We start from the raw sequence: 18,120 nt of genomic DNA, 5'->3' as shown, positions 1-18,120 counted from the left end.
AACAAATCTTTCATAACGACACAACCTTCGATTTCTCTGAAAATTGGCAGCACCGTCCATCCTAATTTTTCATACTCGTTTAAACCAGGTATGTAATCGTTGGTGAAGAGAATGAGTTTCACGTGAGGTTGTAGTAAAAGCCAATTTCGTAAAGTATTGTTGAATACTTTATATCTTTCTGGGAATGTACTCCATGCCGAAAATAATGTGATGGGTGGTCTTTGCTTTCTGGTTGTTTTTCCAGAGGCACGCAATTCTCTGGTTTTTGTTCCAATGACATGCGATTCTCTGGTTTTTGTTCCAATGACATGCAATTCTCTGGTTTTTGTTCCGATGACATGCGATGCTCTGGTTTTTGTTCCAATGACATGAAATTCTCTGGTTTTTGTTCCAATGACATGCGATTCTCTGGTTTTTGTTCTAGTGGCCCGAGATAACGATCCCATAGAGGAAAAGATTTGGTACAACAAAGTGACTGCCACAATGATAGCAAAAGTTGTCAAAACTTTCCCCTTCGTCATGATAGTGACTTTCTGGGACCTGAAAGTACAAAACATTAATAGCAATAAGCATAGTTAAGATGTACACTAGTAATGTAATGGGACAAAAAGAAAAAAATGGGAATTTAAGATACAACGCCCACATCCAAACTTGCATAGGAAAACAGATTAATTTGGAAGACTTGGTCGTATGGGATCGAGGGAACAATTTGTGTGTATTGCTGTTGCTGGAACATTCAACCAAATACAAAAAGCGTGCATGATAGCTTGAAATTGCTTTCCAAGCTCTAGCGGGATGAAACAACAGATCTCAACGACTGAGTGTGCTATGATTGAAATAAAGATGAAATTCATTTGATATTGTTATGCGATTTGTTGATTTGGTTTGGTTTGCTTTTATTTGTTTAACGTCCTATCAACGGCTAAGGTCATTTAAGGACGGGTTCCCGTGTGTGCGATAATGCATGCGTCTGGTAAGTGCGTATGTGTGTTTTGGGAGGCTGTGGTATGTTTGTGTCCTTATGACAGGCCGGAACTTTTGTCGATTAATAGTCTTTTTGATACATCACGGAAATCACATGAAAATTCTAATACTTTTAAAATAAACGAGTTTTCGGTGAAAACGTAATGCCTCCCGTACCATGCTTTGTTACCTAAACCAGAAATTGCTTTACTCAGGGCGGCACGCTTACGACATGCAGTAAGATTCAGCAAGCATAGAATATACAACAGGCACACAATATATTAGGACGACCTTTTTAAACTCCATCATACAGCTGTTAACATGGAGCTAGAATTATTATAGAAAGTAGTTAAGAATTCAGTCACCTCTTGCAATCATGGGTAGCAGGTACAATTCGTGCACCCATCAGTTGAGTGTATTTCTAAGTTTTCACTAGTAAACTAGTAGTGCAGTAGGCGTGACCAGTAAACCCCATACAGGTTATGGAGAGTGCTACATGTGGCGTTTACCAGTACAGTTGTAATCCACTGAACTTGTATGTTTGTACAATTTGCCTCATTTGGAATTATTCGGAAAAAATAAAAAGAATGAAATGAAATTGTAATTTTATATTGTCTACTGTATTATCTATCTAGTTGTAACATCATCAGCTGCCCCCATTGCATGGCCTCAGGGCCGCGGTGGCCAAGTGGTTAAGGTGTCCCAACACTTTATCACTAGCCCGCCACCTCTGGATCGCGAGTTGGAAACCCACGTGGGGCAGTTGCCTGGTACTGGTCGTAGGCCAGTGATTTTTTTCCGGGTACTACTTTTTAACCTTTCGGATAGTAACAACTTAAGTCATTTAGTATCAAGCAGCAAAAGCTTAGAAGGACCTCCACTGGAAGAAACAACCAAAACTATAAAAAAAAAAAGATAAAATGTAAAAATCTAAAAAAAATATACTGATATCAAATGAACTGGTTGTAAACAAACTTAGGTCCTACTGCACGTAAATAATCGGATATAAGGAATGCAGAAAAGGGTATCGAAAGGTGGATCTCCCTTTCGTTATAATATTTCGATATATTATGTCAAATGCGCAAACGCGAGACGACTGATTACAGGTAAGGGGAAATGCAATGGCTTAGACTCGAAGTCGGGACCTGAGAGCTCTAGACAGACGCTCTAACAATTTGAGCTACATGCTCGCCTGCGTTCAGCCAAGTCTATTTCTGCTACATATGATTGAATACAAATGAAAAATAATGATAAATCTTGATAAATTGCAGCAAGACTACTTTTAAAGACAGACATGCAAATAATGACGCCCACGTCCTACCAGAATGGATGGCTAACACTATACTTTGGGTATTGATATTACAGCACCCTTCAAATCGACACTTTGTTTTGGCCTCACTCGTATCTCTACCCGGCTACATTAAAATATAGCTCATCACTCACATGAGTACAGATCAGGACATAGTTGTTCAAAAGGTGATTAGGCTAATTACAGTTTAACAACAATTTTAAAAGCCTGATTAAATCGTTTCTGGTGAAACTAATTTGACAAACGTTTATAAAACTATAGACTCATCAGTCTCTACCTGCCTGCCTATTTTAAGGAATATACATACACAGATTATGAAGTAAAGGAGAAATGAGATTTTCACTAATCAAGTGATTAAGCTAATTATAATCACTTTTTGAACAACTGGGGCCTGTTAAAGTTGTTTCATTATTATTATAAACTTAACACCACATAATACTTAACGGGTCATTAGGTCAGCAGAAACTATATATCGCATAGTCCATATCATCCCTTCGTTATCTCTTTCATTTGTAACCACTTTTGTGTTTTAGTTATCTAAGCATACAATGCGAATGCTTTTAAGATTTGCATTTTCATTTGATCTCCGTTACCCCATGTTTGTTTGGAATAAGATAAATGAATAATAAATTGCCAATACACACACGGTACGTGTGCCTGTACGGGGCCTTGGGTCGAAAAACTACAGAATACCCATCTCTGCCATTGGTACGTCGGTTTATTGTTAGTAAAGAAATTATGGCTCGACAAACCCCCAAGATCACATGGCCCGCTACATGCGGTCTGCAACGTTATATGTACGAATGAAGCACAAACCCACCGAGAAACACAAAAGAGTTCCAAGAGGAACGACAACTCCCATAGCAAGCCAGAAATAAGCTAATAAAAAAATAACCGGTTTATGGTTCCGGAACACTCCCCGTCTGGTATAACATACCACTATATCTTAAACAAAGGATATACATCAACAATTAATTCTCAAACTTTCAAAATACAGGTAATTGACAGTTCTATATCTAGTCAAACAAAAATATCAATAACAAGTCTGTATTGTAACTTTGCCTAAAAGTTCATGATTGAACAAATGATCAAAGCTGGCAGGAAAGTTTAAACGTTAACAGGTTAAGATAATATGACTGTCAAGATGTTCAACCACATTTTTCCTCATTTTCCACGAGGGTTATCAGTTTTGTAACTGGTCGCGTATAGATTTTGCAGTCACGTTCACCTCTGCGACACAACTTAACTCCGACTTTCCTAACTCGATCGTCTTTACTGGGATAGACATCCACTACAATGCCAAGAGGCCAGTCGTTTCGACAAGTGTCCTCCTCTATGACCAGGACTACATCCCCTTTCTGTAGGTCTCGACGAGTTGACATCCACTTCCGTCGTTGTTGTAGCGTCTGTAGAAATTCAGATTTCCATCTTTTCCAAAATATGTCTGATAAACACTGAACGCGGCGCCACTGAGCTTTGTACATGTCCTTAAGAGTTCCTTCTGTAAGATATGTTCCACGTTCCCCCGACTTTTGCGTTAATAGCATCATGGGACTCAAGACCATTGGATTATCAGGATCAGTAGAGACTGGGACCAATGGACGTGAATTGACAATTGACGAGACTTCCGCCATGAACGTCGTCAGCACCTCATGTGTCAAGCCTGTAGAGTGTTCTGCTAGCATCGAATCAAGAACACGTCTCACGACCCCGATAAGGCGTTCCCACGCTCCTCCCATGTGGGATGAGTGAGGAGAGTTGAAAATCCACACTGTTGAGTTATGTTTCAGGAAATTCGCCAACTGCTTGTCCTCCACATTAATTGCCTGAATATTCATGTGGTCGGTCGCACCAATAAAATTGGTACCTCTATCTGACCTAAATTCAGAAACTGGTCCTCTTATCGCGATGAATCTTCGAGTAGCATTTATGAAGGAGGAGGTACTGAGTTCTTCAACTATTTCTATGTGGATTGCTCGCGTGGTAAGACAAGCATAGAGAATTGCCCAGCGTTTATTTTGTGAAACACCTCCACGCGTACGTCGTGCCACTACATTCCAAGGGCCGAAGGCATCAACCCCAACAGAGGAAAACGGTGGCCCTGGGGTGACCCTGTCTTCCGGTAAAGCTGACATGATCTGAGTACAGGATCTGCCTCTTAGCTTCTTACACTTAACGCACTGATAGATCACAGACCTTATCAAACGTTTTCCACCAATCAGCCAATATCCCCTTGATCTAATGGCTCCCTCGGTCATATGAAGACCCTGATGTTTTATTTCAGCGTGATGATGTTCAACAAGAAGCTTTGACACATGGGTACGAGCAGGTAAGATGATGGGATGTTTTTCTTGAAAACTGAATTCGCGAGCATTCAGTAAACGTCCACCCACGCGAAGGATTCCAGACTGATCTATGAATGGGTTCAAGGATAAAACAGTGCTGTTGCCTGGCAACGGCCGGTTTGAAGTGAGACATTCGAGTTCAGCACTAAAGAAATAGTGCTGTACTTCTCTGATGATAAATTCAGACGCCTCTTTGATGAAATCCAGGTCATTTCCAACGAGAAACTTTGGTTTGTTTCCTGACATGTAAAGCCGTATGGTCTTTTTTAACACAGCTACAGCTTTCACTAGACGTGTCCAGTCAGAAAATTTCTCGAAACGCGATGTCCAGATTTGTGTGGTCTGTCCAATATCTGTCTTGACGCATTGCACTGCAGAACGAATTTCCTTGTCTTGATCAGGAGCTTGCAGATCAAACACTTGTTTTTCTTCATCCGCAGATTCCATAGACCTAAGAAACTCAGGCCCATTAAGCCACTTGCTGTCCCCCAACGTGCTAGATACTATAGGGCGAGTACCCTGATCAGCAGGGTTGTCCTCTGAGGCCACATAGTTCCACTGTTGACGGGTCGTGCTTCGAAGTATTCGGGATACACGGTTTTCGACATAGACATAGAAGCGTCGAACTTGGTTGTTGAGATAGCCTAATACTACGCGACTGTCAGAATAAAACTTCATGTCAGTAATGGGCAAGTCAAGCTGACATGACACAATTTCGCCCAATTCCACAGCAAGTAAAGCAGCACACAATTCTAGTCTAGGAATAGTATGGGTACCTTTTGGGGCCACTTTTGCTTTGCCTAACACGAACCCTATATCCGCTGATTCATCATTTACTGTTCTTACATATGCAACGGCAGAAATAGCCTGCTCAGAAGCGTCCCCAAATATGTGAATTTCTCTGGGGTTAGCTTTGGTGAATGATGTAGGAAGATAGGTACGTGGGATACTTAGCTGTTCCAAACACTTAAGGGAATCTCTCCAGACATTCCAAACATGTAGACTCTCATCAGACAGTGGGAGGTCCCAATCTAACGTTTCTGTGACAAGATCGCGCATGAGGATTCTTCCTTGTACGACGATAGGCGCGATGAAACCGAGTGGGTCATATAAGGAATTTACCACTGATAATACGCCTCGACGCGTAAATGGTTTGTCATCATTGGACACATTGAACGTAAAACAGTCCGTGTTCAAGTTCCACGTTAGCCCCAAACTTCTCTGCAGGGGCAAATGTTCCATCCCTATGTCTAAGTCCTTTAACTCAGTAGCCAGATCTTCCTTTGGGAAGGCCTTCATAACTTCACTATTGTTCGAAGCGATCTTGTGGAGTCGTAAGTTACCGCCAGAGGCTAATGCTTCCTGGGTCCTCTTTAAGAGATCGACCGCTTGCGCGCCATCTTCAAATGAAACCAGGCCATCATCAACGTAGAAGTTCTTTTCTACAAACTCTCTCATGTCCGAACCAAATCTGCCCTCTTGCTCGATAGCAGATTTTCTGAGACCATAAGTAGCGATAGCTGGCGAAGGCGAATTACCAAAGACGTGAGCACACATTCTATATTCAGCCAACTCCATGTCTGGGTTATTGTCCTTAAACCAGAAAAACCTAAGAAAGTTTCTATCCTCTTCGTGCACTCGAAACTGGAAGAACATTTGTTGAATGTCAGCGGTAATCGCAATGTGTTCCTTCCTGAACCTCATAAGGATGCCCAACAAACTATTGGACAAATCTGGTCCTTGTAGGAGTACTGAATTGAGGGAAACACCTTGAAATGTAGCTGAAGAGTCAAACACGATTCTAATCTGGCCCTTTTTCTTGTGATATACCCCGAATATTGGTAAGAACCAACATTCCTCATCAGTATCCAATGGAGGTGCAAGTTCAGCATGTCTGTTGGCAAGTATCTTTCCCATAAACTCGAAGAAGTGTTCCCTTTTATCAGGATTCTTTTTCAATCCAGCCTCTAGATTACGAGCACGTTTTAGAGCATACATCCGATTACTGGGCATCTTTGACCTCGGCAAACGAAATGGGAGAGGCGCTGACCAGTTACCTTCAGGAGTTTTTGTGAACTCTTTGCTCATGATGTTTAAAAAGTCTTTGTCCTCAACAGATTGTCCTATCTTGTCATCCTTACTTGTGTAACAGAATATATCTTTATCGAGGGCGTCCAAGTTATCACCGGTTGTGTCCAAGCGATCCTTCAACTTGAATTGACTACCGCAGGGTGGGAAAATTGATGCTCTTTCCCCTGGATAAATGTATGTTTTGTTTACATTGACCTCATCGGGAGTGTGGACCCTTCCAAGGCAGGTCTCACCTACAATTACCCAGCCGAGACTAAGTTTCTGTCCATATGGTGAGCCACGGGGACCGATTCTTTGGTCGCTAATGTGATGGGCTTCAATCAAATCACGGCCTAACAATAGTAGTATAGGAGCATCCGCGTCCAAACTAGGAATTAATTTCGCAATATCCCTTAAGTGCGGGTGACTCAAAGCTGCACTCGGAGTAGGAATCTCATGTCTGATATCTGGTATCTGACGGCATTCTGTAAGTGGTGGAAGATCATGAGATGTAGCACCATCCAAGGTTTCTACCACAAAACCTATCGCACGACGACCGGATGTGTCAATAGTACCTGCACAAGATGAGAGTGAGTATCCAACTTGTTGGTAGTTGCCACTAAATCGCTGAAAGAATTCTGGTTTCACTAATGACCTGTTGCTCTGGTCATCTATTAGAGCGTACATTTTGACCTTTTCTTCTGGTCTTTCCTTAGCATAAATGCGAACACAGACTACCTTAGCGCAAGACTTCCCAGAAGACATTTTACCACAGACTTGTGAGCAGGCATTAATAACCTCATCTGACTTATCAGTTTGTTTAACGGGAGACACTTCCTCCCCGCCGTCTTTCCTCATGGGTGGTTCAAAATGCAAAGCGGTAGCATGTCGGGAACCGCAACGTTCACACCGGACTTCCTTGTTGCATGCATTAGCCCTGTGATTCGAACTCTCACAACAATTGAAGCAAATGTTTTTGTCCCTTACAAATTTCTTTCTTACCGATATTGGTTTAGCTAAGAATGAACGACACGATCCGAGGTCGTGCCCACCGACATTATGGTGCGGACAAAATTTGTCCTCTTTAACGAAAGTACTATTGTTGTCCCTATGTTGTTTCGAAGAAATGTCAGTTGATGAACGAGTAGAGTTATCGACGGTGGCTTTGTGTTGAGGAGATACATCAGTCTTCATCACTGTAGCCCTACCTTTACGATGCTGCTGTTGACCTGAGGCTGCTGAGGACGATTTCACTTGTTTCGAAGGACCATTATCTTTGACCATGGTATTATCATACATGAAACCGGGATTGTTCTTAATGCGGCTAATGTCACGCACGAAATCGGCGAACACTGAAAAAGGTGGGAAAACAACATTACATAACTTCTGGTAGCGGACAGCATGATTTGTCCATTTCTCCTGGATATTGAATGGCAACTTACTAACCACAGGGTTGATACCGGAGGTAGTGTTAAAGTATGAAAGAAGATCACGATACTTTAGATCATCCATGGCCGACTCTATCTCTGACAATATGTCTGACAGCTCATACAGCTTTGAGTGGTCTTTTGTTGCCAATTTAGGAAAATTGTTCAGTTTTTTCTTCAAAGCTGATTCTACCATCTGCGGGCTTCCATACCTATCATTAAGACGCTCCCATAGCCTTAAAAGACCTTTGGATGGGTTGGACGAGTTGGCTGCTCGTAGACTAATCGCGTGTTTCGTTGACTCGGGTCCTAACCAACGTACCAGGAGATCAAGTTCTTCGGCGTGCGTTACATCTAGCTCGTCCATTATACTACAGAAGCTGGTTTTCCACGCGGAATAGTTCTCTGGGGAATCATCAAATTTATGCAAACGCGAAAATAATAAGTCTTTCTTCAGCAGAAATTGAGACAATTCTGATGTGACTGTGCGCTTTGATGGTTCAAATGATTTCGCCTGAGGATTTAGTAGCACTGGTTTGTCTGGAGTAGAACTCGGAGTCTGATTCCTGATTTCACTTCTCGACATATTACAGCTCTCATTAGAATGTTGTGAATAACAATCATGTGATGCGCTATGTGTATTACAATGTTCTTGAATATACTTTGCAGTACGTACAGAGGGATCCTCTATTTGCTCAGGAATAGTTCCAACTGTGCTGATTTTTTCTAGGGCATCAGCTTCAGCCTCGGCTTCTGCACATTGTTTGTGTTCACGAAGGACTTCCAAATCTACATGGAGCTCCTGCCTTCTGCGCTCTACCTTTGCGAGATTAAATTTTTCTTCCTCTTCTAAGAGTGCTTGCTTTTTACGTAATGCAGCTTCCCTTTCTAAATAAGCAACGCGGGCTTTAGCTGCTTCAGCTTTGGCCCGTTTCCTGGCAGCATCAGAACTGCTGGAGGAGCTGGAAAGTTTAGAATGATGTGATACCAAACTGTGTGCTGAGCGGTTTGAGCGTATTGACTTGGCATCTATGTCAGGAGCACGAATTCTTAGGTCTAGTCGGTCTAAAACACTAGTCACGAGGAAATCATATCGCTGTGCATCCTTCTTATGCTGTGACATCTCATGTTGACTTTCAACGCTATTTATAGTGTCCAAATATGCTAAGAATTCGATTGATACCATCCGATATCCTCCATAGGCTAGTGTCAAAGCCAGATTTGCCTTTTTTAACTGATCTATGTCATCATCACTCACAGACATGACATTATCTAATTCTGTTTGAACTGAATCCCAAGAAGCAGCTAATCTCTTCTTAAACCGACTTAGGGATAGCTCATAATGTTCATGGGCTGGTTCTGTAAGTGTCCGTGTCCTACGGGCTTCTAGAACATCTGTTGTTGGACCAGTTGCCATGTTTTCCTGATGAAGATTGACAGCCTAATTTCTTTACTGTGCCTGTACGGGGCCTTGGGTCGAAAAACTACAGAATACCCATCTCTGCCATTGGTACGTCGGTTTATTGTTAGTAAAGAAATTATGGCTCGACAAACCCCAAAGATCACATGGCCCGCTACATGCGGTCTGCAACGTTATATGTACGAATGAAGCACAAACCCACCGAGAAACACAAAAGAGTTCCAAGAGGAACGACAACTCCTATAGCAAGTTAGAAATAAGCTAATAAAAAAATAACCGGTTTATGGTTCCGGAACAGTACGCCTCACCACAATGACATTGGTCTTATAAGAATATGCACGTGTGCACAAACATATTTCATCTGTATTTGATGTTTCGTTCAATACCTTTTTTTTCGCTCGTCAATATACTATAAACAATCTGTATCTGATTTTTTTTTCAAATATCTATGATACTTTTATCAAACATTTTGCATGTATCCCATCCAATGTAGTAGATGTTTCCTGTTTGAATTATATGAAATTGTACTTCAGACCGCCGCGGTGGCCGAGTGGTTAAGGTTCATGACCAGACTTACAGTAAATATTATTTGCTATTGAAATCGTTTGTACAAACACCAGGGCGTTTGGGAGATTAACTATGGTTTTACCTGTGTTTCTTTTGAAAATGGAACACTTTCATTCACAAAGGCCTACCAACTCTTCCTAATAAACCAAATTGTTCGTTCGTGTACTGCGAGGATAAGTAGAAACTTTAAAAAAATAGATCTCAAAAGAGGTACGAAATTACACTTTTCTATGGATAACCATATGGCATTTACAAAGGTACTCCTATGCTTGAATTCTAAAAATACATTTTAGATTTTAACTTTCAGTGTTGCAAACTCACCTACCCTATGTAACAACAGACCACTTCAGAGGGGGTAGGTTCAAGTGTCAATGATTTTTTGGGTATTTATAATCAATACTCAGGAAAAATATTGATAGCAGTAGCTTTCAGAAAAATGTATAAACAACTTGTTTTATTTTTATAATGATGCTAGTTCACGAAATGGCTCAGGATTGTTTTAAAGGGAAATAAATTTTGTCATTGCATTTGTTAATATTGGGCAATGTATAGGTGAAATACACAGATGGTATGTCCTTGGATTGTAAAATTGCAAGGTAACCTGGGGTCCATTGCGGATACAGTATACCTTTTCAATGGAATCTTACATAAGAACGTGTTCAGTTTCGTTAAATACCCAATGCAGTACCTCACTAGCAGAACCTGTTTGGAAGCCAGTATGGTGTGTGCGGTCAAGCATGACCGTGTTACAATAGGATTGACTGAGAGTGATGTCTCAATAGCCCTGGGCATGTACAGTCAAGTGTGATTTAACCGTAGTCGCTTCGTAAGGGAGCTCTGGGTTTACAGGTAAAATAAATCTGAACGGAGATTTTATGTCAGAAGTGTGGTCAAGTATCTTAAGGTGTCCCGACGCATTATCACTCGCCCTGGGGTGTTCTCCATTTGCCCACTTTTTAAAGTTCAAAGAAAAGTGTTGATATAGGAGAACAAAGGAAAACCAATTATAGTCTATTCCATTTTAATTTTACCTGTGTTTTACCTGTAGTCATTTACCTGTGCTACCCGGAGAAAGTGGGGAAATAGAGATATACATACCGGTGACATGTAACATTAATATTACATTAATTTCATTTTATGGAAAATAATATAATACAAATGCGTTCATTCATTTAAGACACATTTTACGTAACATTACAATATGTTACTTTAAATATATTATGCGATACATAACTACAGTTACATATCAATACATTTTAATTAAAAATTAAAATCTATAGAAAGAATACATGTAATGAGTGCTAATGACATAAAACTAAATTATACAACGACAGACTACTCCAGGTACCCCCCTCCCCTCCAAAACCGGTACGACCATGGCTGTTAATACGACGTTAAACAAAACAAGACCATAAACCAGATTCAGAAAATAAGCGTGAGTTTGAACTATCCGAGTCGACATCGGCAAAACAAATCGTTCATGTGCAAGTTTCGGTAGAGCAGAGACCTATATTAATTTATTTAATTTTTAGTATATATACATGTAGGTCTCTGGGTAGAGCGTGATTAATTTGATTATATCATCAAGCGACAATTCGTTTCGTTTCTGTTTAGCATGTGGCTTATTATAGATGAATGATAAAATGTTTACTATATTGTCTCTTGATTCTTTGATATTCTTATTATAGATTAAACGTAAGTTCATGTTCATAGCAGTGTAATATAAATATATAGTTCATGTCATATTATGCATCATTTTTGTTTTGAGATTATAATACCATCGGAGTCATTCCAACGCTTGAATGTTTATGTTTACATCTGAATCACGTTTGAAGCGATACTGTCATAATTATCATCAAGATTATTAGTAAGTGCTTACTTGGTAGTATTTTTTTATAACCTATTAGTAATTATATACTACTAGTTTGTAACATTAGTCATCCTTTAAAACATATTTTATATTCACAATATCTATATATATATATATACAGTAGTTGATCAGAAACATGTATTAGGATATGCTTTTAATATGATATACATGAATATTTGATAAACTCCGTAATGTTACTATGATGGAACCCTATTTCAAGTCTTTGAACTGATACATGTTTTATTTTTGTTTGTTTGTTTACTTTAGTTTGGTATTTATTATTTACTTTTGTGTGCATGTGAATTATATGAATGTTTTGCTACTTTCAGCTTCAGAATGTGTGGAATGATTTTGTGACTGTATTAATATTCTGTATCCTATACTCACAGATCTACTAAGCAATATTGTTTTTTTGTTACACCAGGTAGTCGACAAAATTAACTGATATAAGTTGGTCCTTTTATACATGTGAACAGGTCAATTCAGCTGACATGTACTATCTTAAACATTCGAACTCTATTACATCAAACTATTACATGCTCTTATAGGGAAATAACTGGCCAGCCGATTCTATACACATCGAAATTACATAAGTAAATCAATATTAATCTCCACGAGCACTTTGGTCAGGTATCAACAAGGGTCTGGCAGTATATATATTAATCAATTTTACTTATTACACTACTATATCACATTATTCTTTTTTTTTTTACCTTTTTTATGATAGGGAATTAATCAGAAAGATATTGACGTGATTATTACTAAATTAAGAATCACGTTTATTGGATAAGGAGAACGGTGTGTACACAAGAACTGGAAAAAATCATTGGTCAGTTCGGCCTTTTTTTAAACACTCTAATCGAAGATTGTATTTAAGTTGTCCATTTATATTTAGTATACAAAAACGTTGGTCAAACCTGGTGAAAGTTTGTTTATATGTGTTCTAACAAATTATCCCATGACCAGTTGATGCCTGCCGTATTCCACACATCTGTATTTTCTTTTAACATAACACTCACGGTGGCTTCCTTTTGTGTGTTTCTTCTCTGTAAAAATCCCTTCCGCGCATCATTCATTTAGGCCAAGTTCTAGGCCTACATGTTTTCGAAAGGCAAACAGAACGTACCGCTTCAATGAAGCGAGGTGGTTTGAAATTGATTGATATTAACTGTGTTAATTATACATGTTCATGATTTAACCATTACAGCCCTTCGGGGTAGGTGATGCGTACAATTTCCATCCACGTATGCCCCGAGACAAAGGTGTACTACGACAGCTGTCACAGGTGTAAATTTAACGGTTCGCTGACCGAACCATGCGTCATGTTCGCTCAGGTAAGACTGCTTTCAACCACTCTGGACACAAAATTGGTTGGGTATTCGGAATACAGAAGGATCGATTCCGTACATCGCCTTTTCGATCTTCCCTGCAGCTGAGGCGTAAAAATTGCACCTGCTGTTCCCATTGCTTGATCGAAAGAGGCGCCTAAAATTGGGATATTATCTTTTCTTTCTTATGTCCCCTTGACAATGCCTTGGTTTTAGCCTTAAATTGAGCGTTCGACCTTGTGAAGGGCTCAGTCCCCTGTCCGAGACATACCTGAGTCTTTAAAAATGGTAGATGTTATTCTTGCTTAGCGCTCAGCATTTTGGGAGTGGGACGACTTGTTTGCACATTGTCAGTATAATAATGTGACCGGGTGGGGAGTCTCAAGGATACTTAAACGAACACGCATGGAAAATTACCTTAGCTGTTGATAGGACATTTAACAATAAGAAGCCATAAACCTTCACTTTAACATGCTCAATTTATAATTATACACGTTCTGTGTTCTTTAAAGTTAGAACCACAATGATAAGGTCCTCATCTCAGATGATCAAAAATAACGGTTTCTAAACGTCATTTATCACGCCAATAAGAATGCCATGGCTGTTTATAGGATGTTAAACAAACAAACCAAACCATTCGGAAAGAACTATTGGTCCCTGAACTAAAATATCGACCTGTTAGTAGTATCTCATGACATTAAATGGAACAAGAGTTTATTTTATGGATTTCATTAATAATATTAGCACTATTGCGTATATCTCTGCAAACGCACAAGACTCCCAAAACGCACACTATTTAGAGGCGTGCAGCACACCCGGATTATATCGATTTTCGGCCCATCGACAATTTCAGTTTTTTTTTAAACAAAACAATACCCGATTAGACGGACGTTCACATAAAAGAAAACACATTAAGCTCTTACTTAAATGCTAAAAGGTAAAAATCTATAAAAAAAAAAAATTCGCTAATATCAAAGGTACAAAGTTACAAAACACATTATTTTGAACACACAGGGGAGTCCTATTAATTATCAACTAATTATTCTGAAGATAGGTGTTATGAAAACTATGAGTACTTCTCAACCTGAGATGAATATTGATTTAGAACAATTTTAAATAATATTATTAATTCATCTACTTTAACTATTGATAGTTAAATTGATTAAAAACACAACTGTAATTTTTATTTGATATGCGACTTTTGCTTTGTGGATAAATATTTTGTGACCGCATGCAACTATATAAGAAATTATTGCAGCAAAATTGAAGTGTTTTTTATTATCATTATTATTTTAAACATTTGTCAAGATAGTATATATTCTTAACTGACCTATATTCTTAACGGTATCGTAACATAGGTGTTTTGAAATTTGCTTTTCAGGCCTAAATTTTGATAAATGTAGTTAGTAACACTTAGAATAGGCTTGGGGCTAATAAATGGTAATTAGAGCTTTAACAACAGCATGGCAAATCTGAAGAATCTTTTCGAGTCAGTTAGTATATACATTGTGTACAAAAATTTGAATTTCTGAAAGTTATTGGTCTGTATCACAAGATTTGAGTAATCATAACCACTTTTTTATTTTAAACTATTCGTGAGTGTAACAATATACATTTACATTTTTACATGTATTTTTTTTATGACTCTTGCCCATTTGGCTCTTACAGGGTGTATTTTTAATCACGCTTTGGCCCTAATGCCGTTATGCACTTTAACTAACTAACTTAAAGCATAAAAAAAGAAACCAGTTTCATTGTATTTATGTGATGTACATAATTGTTTTAGGGGTTTAACGTTCTAGAGTAAGAATACGTGAGGACAGGAAATATTTAAGATCACAAGTGTGGCAATGGGGCAGAAGATCTATTTTTGTCACAAATAGCCGACACGGAAAGAAATACCAGATTCTTCTGGGTTAAGTTTCATCAATATTCCTTAACTTTCTCAAATTCAAGGAAAAATTCTTAAATTCTCTATTGCTTTTCTTATTGAAAATTCAAAGTTAAGGAATTTTCGTAAGTTGTGGAGTATTGATGAAACTGACCCCAGGGTGCCAATTTTCTACGATCAACATGCAGTAGTATACAGCGGGCCATATTTTCGGGCTCTCCAATGTTCTCGGAACAGAAGGCAAATGAGAAGCAACCCCCTACGGGGGCGGGGCAAAATTACCAATTAGCTGACTCTTACAACATACACTGAGATACGGCATGCATATTTTCCCCCCGCACGGGTAAATCATTCGCTGCTACATCCTACCACCAAGTAGCTCCACATAATAAACTGTTAGGATCCAAAGCAAATTATCGAGGATTTTAAGAAACTAATACCCAGAAAACCATTTTGGTATATAACATAGCTAGGTTTGAGCAGATTTGTGGATACAATTTTATTTATTCTTTTTTTGAAATTCAACATAAGTATCCTATATAGATTAACCTTGAGAGGACGTTAAACTATATGCTATATAAATGGAAGGCGAAAAAAAAGATAAATAAATAAAAGAAAAATCACCCTTTATAACAAATTTGATAATCACTAAATGCAAAACATAATATCATTTTTACTTTTGCGTAATTTCTATAATGCTTTGGCTATCTTTAACGAGTTGAATAACTGTCCTCATAAAATAACAAATGGTTATACTTACGTTACTAGCGCTGATGTAGCTGGGCAGGTTTCACGCTCTTGTGGACACTTTGGTAACTGTTGATAAAACAATTGTAGTTAGGGTTAGGATCTAAGTATTCGTATTTACGAGCAGCAACAGAAACTGCATAATGGTTAAGTAGTCTTGCCTACTGTCTTAATTAAATTGTGACCATCGTTTTTGTTTTAAATGTGGAAAATTCCCGGCCTGAATCGCGTATTTACACTATATACATGTACATTCACCTCCGTTTGGTGTTTTTTTCCAGTGGAAAAAAACGACAGGTAAGCGTCGATTCGATCTCTAGGGGGAAGCAATGCGTCACCGTCTGGTAGTCCGTAATGTAATGTGTGATCTGATTGGTTGAAATTTGTATGTAACAGGATTCTATTGGCAGGTCACCTGATACGAACTTTCAACTAACCTGTTGCGATCGTCTTTTTTTGTCATTTGTTCTGAACATTTTAATTTTTGATTCCTCATTTACCAAGAGGCGTTTACTCATGCAATTATGGTAATATGCAAGGATAACATTTTGTTCAAATGATGGACCTATACCTATTAGGGTCAAATTTACTGAAATTAAAAAAAAACTCCTAAGATGCTTTATACAAATAGTGCAATCCATGACCCTAAGGTCTCACGTTTTCCACCGCCGAGGGGGTAAACTTTACCATGGTTTTAATAGGGAAATCACATTTTGAAACATCATTTGTCTAACATGCATCGGAGATTTTGGTTCGGTTTATTATTGTTTAACGGAATATAAGTTTTGAGAGGCTGCAGTATGTTCGTTTTAGGTCTCCTTGTGATAGCCCGTAACTTTTGGCGATTTATAGTGCTAGCTCACTGAAGCATACTGCCGAACACACCAAGCTTGAAACACCATCCGGCCACATTATAATGACAAAGGGCGAACCAGTCGTCCCACTCCTACATGTTATATGCTGAGCGCTAAGCAGGAATAACACCTACCATTAAGAGTCTGGTATGTCTCGGCCAGGGGACAAAACCGAAAGCCTTCCTCATAGGGGCGGAAGGCCAAAATAGAGGTATTAGGAAGAAGAAAGTTGTTGGGAAAAAGGAGAAAAGGTAACATCTCAAATATAGTCACCTCTTACGATCATGCAATTTGGGCAGCAGGTACAATTCGTACGCACTACCTGCAGGGCAGGCATTGGAAACCATGAAATCTTGGTTAGAATTATCAGTATGGGATGGAAGTTTGATGGTATGCACATGTTGGCCCTAACTGACCCCCAGGGCCCGAAGGCTGGGGCAAAAATGGATCAAATTTACTTAAATATCAAAAAGTCTTTCCTGAGGATCCAGATGTATGGTAGAATCAAACACTTTTCGTAGATTGAATTGTTTTTAGTGGTTTACCAAGTTGTGGAATTCGTGACCCTGGGTCTTACGGTTTTCCTTAGGGAGGGGTAAAGTTTATTTGAGTTCAGATATATATATAGAAATAGTATTGATAGTATTAAAAATGCTATACGAAAATTTCCCTTCATATTTTTTTTTTTTTTTTTTTTGTATCATCCGTCATACTAGTACGTCATTTTTACCATATTTTTATATTTAAAGCACAAAACAAATGCAAACTTTCATAAAAGTCAGATGACTGTTAAGCCCCTTGGTTCACTTGTTTTATTGGAACATTTTGTAAGAAAAAAAAAATAACAGAAGAAATGGAGATGTTTCATAGCTAAAGAATATGTATCGAAGAATCAAAGTCTGATATAATTTCGTTTCGTTTCAAATATGGCAACCTCACCTAGCAATGAAACATTCTTTTTGGACTCATACGACGAGTGTGTTTTAATGTTGGGAAAGGTAGACAAAAAGAACCTATGACATGAAACCTCATCATTTATTTCAAATGAACAACAATCAACAATAATCAACATGGGATTCGATTTTTACAATATTCATGATATACTTATCAACTTGCGTCAATGATATGTAACAAATGTAACCCTGTCTACGTGATATGGATAATTCAAATAAAAAAGCTTTCAAAGCATTTCGAAACATGAAATTTCTTTTAACTCTATTAAGTATTTTAAGTATTTAATATTAAGTGACATCAACATTAAATTCAATAAAGAGACTAACAAATTGTTTATTTTTTTCCAAATACATAAAAATGATAGCAAAGGACGTT

General features: G+C 38.5%; 1 protein-coding gene across 1 annotated transcript; it reads right to left on the bottom strand.

Annotated features, from left to right (window-relative positions):
• Nucleotides 1-3,420: 3,420 nt before the first annotated feature.
• LOC117338425 lies at nucleotides 3,421-9,531 on the bottom strand. The gene has a single exon (XM_033899778.1). The coding sequence runs from the start codon at nucleotides 9,529-9,531 to the stop codon at nucleotides 3,421-3,423; it is 6,111 nt and encodes a 2,036-aa protein (XP_033755669.1).
• Between the last annotated feature and the right edge of the window lie 8,589 nt (nucleotides 9,532-18,120).

The sequence above is a fragment of the Pecten maximus genome, chromosome 11 (genome assembly GCF_902652985.1).
Source record: "Pecten maximus chromosome 11, xPecMax1.1, whole genome shotgun sequence".
In the NCBI taxonomy this organism is placed as follows: Eukaryota; Metazoa; Mollusca; class Bivalvia; order Pectinida; family Pectinidae; genus Pecten; species Pecten maximus.
Note: the sequence above shows the minus strand (reverse complement) of the source record. Positions and strands in the feature narration are given on the sequence as shown.